The sequence below is a fragment of the Chrysochloris asiatica genome, unplaced genomic scaffold (assembly GCF_000296735.1).
Source record: "Chrysochloris asiatica unplaced genomic scaffold, ChrAsi1.0 scaffold00245, whole genome shotgun sequence".
NCBI classification, from domain to species: Eukaryota; Metazoa; Chordata; class Mammalia; order Afrosoricida; family Chrysochloridae; genus Chrysochloris; species Chrysochloris asiatica.
The window spans coordinates 1,258,291-1,265,347 of record NW_006408763.1 but is presented as its reverse complement, the minus strand read 5'-3'; the positions used below and the strand labels follow the sequence as shown (position 1 = coordinate 1,265,347).

Below are 7,057 nucleotides of genomic sequence, written 5' to 3'. Positions count from 1 at the left end.
GCCTGTGGCCCACAGCCTTCACCGGGAGCCCCGCGGGCCAGCACGGCCTGCACCCCACGTGAGATCGCGGGGGCGGGCGCCTGGCGCCTTCCTGCTCTGTCCTTGTATGGTGACCCAGAAGGCCGGCCCACAGGGTATTTAAGCCAGGACTCAGCGAGGGCGCTGAGAGCTGGCTCTCAGGCAGCGCGATCACAAGAGAGCCTGAGAACGTGGAGGAAGAGGAAGAGGAAGAAGAAGAGGGGAAAAGCGGGTAGAGTGTCCCAAAGCAGCAGCAGACCCACTGAACGAACGCCTGCGCCATGGGGCTGGAGGCTGCATGCGAGCTGGAGAGCGGCGCACTAGGCGCGCTACTGCGGGAGCCGCGGGAAGCTGAGCGCACGCTGCTGCTGGACTGCCGGCCCTTCCTGGCCTTCTGCCGGCGCCACGTGCGAGCGGCAAGGCCAGTGCCATGGAACGCGCTGCTGCGGCGCCGTGCGCGCGGCCCGCCTGCCACCGCCCTCGCTTGCCTGCTGCCTGATCGCACGTTGCGGGCGCGCCTGGCCCGCGGGGAGCTGGCGCGGGCCGTGGTACTGGATGAGTGCAGCGCCTCAGTGGCCGAGCTGGGGGCCGATAGCCCGGCGCACGTGCTGCTTACCGCACTGCTGCACGAGACCCACGCAAAGTCCACAGCCGTGTGCTTCCTGCGAGGTGAGCCTGGTGCTCGGGGCCTGACTGTATCCCCTGGCAGACTTCCCACACCCCCCTCCACTACTCACCCCAGCCCCTGCCAGGCCCAACCCCACTCAGCTGTGCGCTTGTGCTCCCTACAGGAGGCTTCGACAACTTCCAGGTCTGCTTCCCAGATCTGTGCTCTGAGTCCCCTGTTCAGGCGCTTCCACCAAGTGGACCCGAAAGCAGCCGCCCAGACCCCAGGGCTCCCTTCTATGACCAGGTGAGTTGAGTCTAAGGCTCCTTATCACTAAGCAGAATAGGTGCTTATGGAACGGAGAGGCTGCCATTTGTGGATGTATACACTGACTTTTGTGTGCTGGTGTGTGTGTGTGTCGGCTCTGTGGACCTGATGTGTCTTCATGAGTACCCCCACATGTATCTGACTGTACATCTTTATGTGTGTCTCCACATGTTCACTGTCCTCATCATATTTTTTGAGTGATCCCTGGGCCTCTTGTCTGGGGCCAGCTGGGGATGTTTCTGCCCAAGGTTGATGGCTTACACCTCCCAATCTTAGGCTGTGGAGGTCTCACCACCCGGCCCCGTTTCTCCTTCCAGGATGGTCCTGTGGAGATCTTGCCCTACCTCTACTTAGGCAGCTGCAGCCACTCATCAGACCTGCAGGGCCTACAGGCATGTGGCATCACAGCCGTCCTCAACGTCTCTGCCAGCTGCCCCAACCACTTTGAGGGCCTTTTTCGCTATAAGAGCATCCCTGTGGAGGACAACCAGATGGTGGAGATCAGTGCCTGGTTCCAGGAGGCCATTGGCTTCATTGGTAAGAGGGCAGCCTCAGTCCTTCCCTGGACCTGGAGGGGGCTGCAAGGGAAGTGTCCGGGGTACCTCTACTCTATCTTGGGCTTCTTCTCATCTGATCCCCCACCCACAATCTCTCTTGCAGATTCTGTCAAGAACAGCGGAGGCCGGGTGTTGGTGCACTGCCAGGCTGGCATCTCGCGTTCTGCCACCATCTGCCTAGCTTACCTGATACAGAGCCGCCGTGTGCGGCTGGACGAGGCCTTCGACTTTGTTAAGCAACGCCGAGGCGTCATCTCGCCCAACTTCAGTTTCATGGGGCAGCTGCTGCAGTTTGAGACCCAAGTGCTGTGCCACTGAGGCAGGGTTTCCTCTGCCTGCTTGTCCCACAGCTGGTACCACTGTGCTAACTCTCTCATTAGTCAATCTACACAGAGCCACCAGCTCTGAAGAAGATGACAGTGGACAGCTATGCGCCCTTCTGACCCAGCTTACCCCTCAAAACCTCCAGAGTAGGGGTGTTAGGAATTCAGGGACATTGGACTTTATCACTTGGTGATCTTCTGTGAGGGGTTTGAGGGCTGGCCCTCATTCAGGGAGTGAGAATGGAAGCTATGCTTGCCTTCCTTGTCTCTCCATCCTTTGGCAGAAATGAACAGAACTCTATACCTGTGGCCTCCCTCTGAGCCTGCCTCCAAGTTGCATTCCTTGGCAGCTTAAGAGCAGCCACCTCCAAGAAACAAGCTGTGAACCTGGAGCCCTGTCTGGGGGTGGTGCACCGCCCCCTCCTGGGGTCCTAGAACTTGAACCCTGTGCTCCTTAGGGAGCTGGGGACTGGGGAAGTGATATGTATGTTCTATTTATTGACCTCTTGCTTGCGTGCGTATGTTTGCGCACGTTTTATGCCTGTGTTGGCGCTGGAAAGTTATTTGTGTTCAACTGACATTTAACACTCCCTCCCCCACTTCCTCCCAGAACTGTGGTTGAGGACTGGAAACTTAGCACTTTATATTTATATAGAACATTAAGGATGTGTCAATAAAATATTGTTTTGTTTAAAAAAACAACCACCTCTCAAGCTTCTGGTCTCAAGTCAATGCCTGGGAAACTGCTCAGAAGCGGTTTTTTATTCAGATTCACCCTTTTTTCAGCTGCTGGTTCTTGGGGATGGAAGGAGACGAGGAGGGAAAACGAGGCTGCTCCCCTCTCCCACCACCTCTCCCTTGGCCTGTGTTCTCTCTTAGGCAGAGTTCTGTCTCCAGAGCTAAATGGGTTTCTAAGAGGCTGATGCTGGCTTTGGTCCCAGGGGGAAACAGCTCCTGTTCATATCCCAGAACTGAGCCCAGGGCTGTCTTGGTCAACTTCACTTCCTCATTGGAGTATGTGGGATGTATGAGAGGACTTCAAAAAGTTCATGGAAAAATTCATTCTCTTCTCATTCCAATTTTCCCATGAATTTTTTATAGTCCCCTTCATATATGTGTGTGTGCCCATATGTGTGGTATTCCCCTGTATGCACACGTGTCACAGGAATAAGTATTTCCGTAAGCATATCTGTACACATGCCCACTTTCTTGTGGTAGTAGGACAGTACAGCCTCTCCACTCCTCTCCCAGTTCTCAGACTGGGCTCCCAGGCTCCAGAGCGCCTGTCCATGTTGGAGCTTGTGACAGCCCTCATTCCAGATCCGTTTCCTGTCCCCAGAAGGCACATGATCTGGTATTTCGTGTGGAAGACATGTTACTAGAAATGGGCTTAGTTTTCCTTCCCATCCACCCGATGAGCATGTCTTCAAAGAAAACTGGTTATAGGCCTACCATAAGGCACTAGGGTGTCTAGGGGACATGGGATGTGAGCCCAACCCAATCTAGAAGCAGAGGGTTGTCCCAGAGGCTGCTGGGATTGGGTGCAATGATTCGCCTGAGAGCAGGGCATGCTGTGGCCCAGGGGGACGACTGTGCCAGAGTCAGTCATACCTCAGCTAATTTCATCCTTTCCAACTCGGCTTGTGGGTCACCTGACTGAATGCTTTCTCTTGCTATGACATTCTGGGGCTTTGGCATTGTGAATATGAGGGGGTGATAGAGTTTAATGGTTAGGGTTCTGGCTTTGACTAATTTCACCAAGTATGTATGCTTCCTTATGTGTAAATGGGGTTTTAACGTTAGCCCCAACCTCCTAGGGTGGTATCCAGCATTACATGAGTCAATTTACATAAAGGGGGTAACCTGTTGTTGTTAACTGCTGTAGTGTCGATTCGGACCCATAGTGACCCTGTATAGGGTTTCCAAGGAGCAGCTGGTGAGTTTGAACCACCGACCTTCCAGTTCAAAGGGCTTTGCAGTCTGGCACATTAATTTCCAGTGCCACACCAGGACTCCCTGTTGTTAAGTGCTGTCAAGTCAGTTCCAATTCATAGCCACCCTGAATAGGGTTTCTGAGGAGCAGCTGGTGGGTTTGAACTGCTGACCTTGTGGTTCACAATGCTGATCCTTATTGGTGTTGTTAAGTGCTGTCGAGTCGGTTCTGATTCATAGCGACCCTATATAGGGTTTCCAAGGAACAACTGGTGAGCTTGAATCACCGGCCTTGCAGTTTAAACCCACCTTGCAATCCAGGGCATTAACCCACCGGCGCCATATGTAACTGCTCAGGAAATGTTAGCCTCTGGTAGCCTTGTTGTTGTTGTTGTTGTTAAGTGCTATCGAGTCGGTTCCGACCCATAGCGACCCTGTACACAGGGTTTCCGAGGCTATAAATCTTTACGGGAACAGAAAGCCTCATCTTTCTCCTGCGGAACAGCTAGTAGTTTCGAACTGCTGACCTTAAGGTTCTCAGCTCGATTCATAACCACTACGCTACCAGAGCTCCTTTCTGGTAGCCTAAGGGATGAAAATTATCAGATGTGCAGGTGCATCTCCACCAGGCAGTAGACCTGTGAGGGCCAGTCCTGTGGTTGGCTCAGCTCTATATCTGGAACAGCTGGGCATTTACTCCATTCAGTCTACTGAAAAATGGACAACCTGCTCTCCCTTTTGTTGTTGTTGTTAAGCGCTGTCAAGTCAGTTCCTACTCATAGTGACCCTGTATAAGGTTTCCAAGGAGTGGCTGGTGAGCTTGAACCACTAACCTTGCAGTTCAAACTGACTTTGTAGTGCAGCACATTAACCCACAGCGTCATGCCAGGACTCCCTTATTCCCACTAAAAATGCCTTGTTCCCTTTACTCTTTGTGTGTGTATGTTTGTGAGAGAGAGAAGGAGAGAGGGCCTCCCTGGTGAGAAATGGACAGAGCTGGGATTGCTAACCAGACTTCCTTAGGCAGGTTCTGTTTGGGACTTCCTATAATTTCCATGCCCAGCTTGTGTGCGTGTGTGTGGGGGGGTGGGGGGCTGGGGCAACTCAGATCGCATCTTGGGTCCTTCCCACCTCACAGCCCCATCTCACACACAAGAAAACTGGTGGCTGAGGTCCCCCCTTGTTCATCCCACCCTCACTCATTCTATACTTCACCCTACCCGGCTCCACCCACCCTTACTCTACCCACTCCTACCTGTGTCTTCCAAAGAAAATGCATTTCTTAAGTACAATTTTCGTTTCAAAACCAGAGCTAAAGCCTGTCATGATTTGACTTGTGTCTCTCACAAATATGTATCAACTTGGCTGGGCCATGATTCTCAGTGGTTCAGCAGCTTTATAATGATCATCCAGGATGTGATCTGATGTGAGCAGCCAATCAGTTGTAAAGGGATTAGGGTGGGATGCAATACCCTGACTCAGGGCTGTGCCCTGATCTGATATAAGGGGAGTGTCCCAAGGTGGGGCCTGCATCACATGAGATCAAAGGAGCGAGGAGTGGAGGGACTTCTTATCACCAAGGAAGGAAAGTCAGGAGTGGAGGTCCCTATACTGAGAGCCTCCAAGACCCAGGGGAAGGTTGATGACAAGGACTTTCTCCCAGAGCTGATGAAGAAATCCTCTCCCTAAAGTTCAATCCCTGAACTTGGACTTAGCCTCCTAAACTGTGAGAGTAAATTTCTGTTTGTTAAAACCACCCACTTGTGGTTTTTCTCTTTTATCAACACCAGAGAACGAAGAGAGCCTAACTTGAGTTTCTGATTCACTTGAAGTAAGAGAGCAGAGTAGAGCTGAATGGAAAGTCTGTCTTTGCGGCTCGAGCAGAAAGAATTATAAAATAAATATATCTTCTACTGAGATATAAAGGAGCTCTGGTAGCGTAGTGGTTACGAATCGGGCTAAGAACCTCAAGGTCAGCAGTTTGAAACTACCAGCTGTTTCGCAGGAGAAAGATGAGGCTTTCTGTTCCCGTAAAGATTTACAGCCTTGGAAACCCTGTACAGGGTCGCTATGGGTCGAAACTGACTCCACGGCACATAACCAGCCAACCAACAACTGAGGTATAACTTACAGTGCCACCACCCACCTATCAATTTGTCAAGCTGTGGTGACTTATGCCACTGGCATTTCAAATACCAGCAGGGTCACTCATGGTGGACAGGTTTCAGACTAAGGCAGATTAAGATCTATTTCTGAAAATTAGCCAATGAAAACCTTATGGATCACCACAGAACATTTCCCAATTTGCTTGTTTTGGAGATGTCATCTGGAGGCACCAATCACAAGGGGAGGGCATCATGTTTGGTAAAATAGGGGGCCAACAAGGGTGAGGGAGATGCTCAGTAAGGTGAGCAAGCACGCAGCTGCAACTGTGAGGAAGGCGCAGAATGAGGCAACGCTTTGCTCTGCTCTACCTGGGATTGTCATGAGTTGAAATTAATTTATGACAACTGCCTATATATGTGTCTATGTAACTATCTTACAGTAGCGTGTGCAGATCTCAAGCATACAGCTAGGCATATTTTTACATCAATAGTCCTGGCGTGGTGCTGCAAGTTAATGCTCTAGACTGCAAAGTTGCTTTGAACCACAAGGTCAGCAGTTTAAGCTCACCAGTTGCTCCTCGGAAACCCTATATGGGGTCGCTATGAGTCAGAATCAACTCAAAGGCACTTGACAACAACAACCCTGCCTGGGCCGGCTGGGGCATCTGCTTTTTCATTTGTGTTTTTTCTGTGTTCCTGATTCCAGACACAGAAGGAATGCAGGGAGCCCCTTTTGGGCAAGAAATAGCTTGACTCAGTTGCATCCCTTCACTAGACATAGCTTGGGCTGGTGTGTGTCTCTACATCCCATTCAGCACTGAAAAGCTCTAGCTCTGGGGTTTAAATCCAGATGGGACCTTTTGGTGACCCAAGGCAAGTCCAAGGGGGATAGAGGAGGAAAATAAGGAGCTTTAGTTTCCAAATTTGTAAACTGGGGATAAGTGCTGATCACACAAGGCTATTGTGAGGATTGTATAGGAATGCCCGGGAGAGGGTCTAAATATCCAAAACTTACTGTGGTTAAACAGTGTGTTCTGCTTATGAGTGTCTTCTGAGCTGTGTCTTTGTATATACACACTAAGATAGAAAGGTACGCACTTCAGGGTCTCTGGTAGCTTTTCCCCAGGGTGAGCACAGTGTGGAGGAACAGGAAAGGAGGTCTCCCCAGGCTGAGGAGGCAGGCTCCTT

The 7,057-nt window shown here is 51.3% G+C and overlaps 1 protein-coding gene across 1 annotated transcript; it reads left to right on the top strand.

The window, feature by feature from the left end:
• The first annotated feature begins 296 nt into the window (after positions 1-296).
• On the top strand, positions 297-1,857 carry DUSP2 (dual specificity phosphatase 2). The gene is made up of 4 exons (XM_006873522.1): positions 297-687; positions 810-931; positions 1,270-1,489; positions 1,613-1,857. Exons 1-4 carry the CDS (start codon positions 300-302, stop codon positions 1,825-1,827), a joined length of 945 nt encoding a protein of 314 aa, XP_006873584.1. The 5' UTR covers positions 297-299; the 3' UTR covers positions 1,828-1,857.
• Positions 1,858-7,057: the final 5,200 nt, after the last annotated feature.

Excerpts from the sequence above, each read along its gene's own strand:
- DUSP2 (XM_006873522.1), top strand. The coding sequence starts at position 300 with ATGGGGCTGGAGGCTGCATGCGAGCTGGAGAGCGGCGCACTAGGCGCG. Across the intron at positions 688-809 it reads AGCCGTGTGCTTCCTGCGAG|GAGGCTTCGACAACTTCCAG; the intron begins GTGAGCCTGGTG and ends TGCTCCCTACAG. Across the intron at positions 1,490-1,612 it reads GGAGGCCATTGGCTTCATTG|ATTCTGTCAAGAACAGCGGA; the intron begins GTAAGAGGGCAG and ends TCTCTCTTGCAG.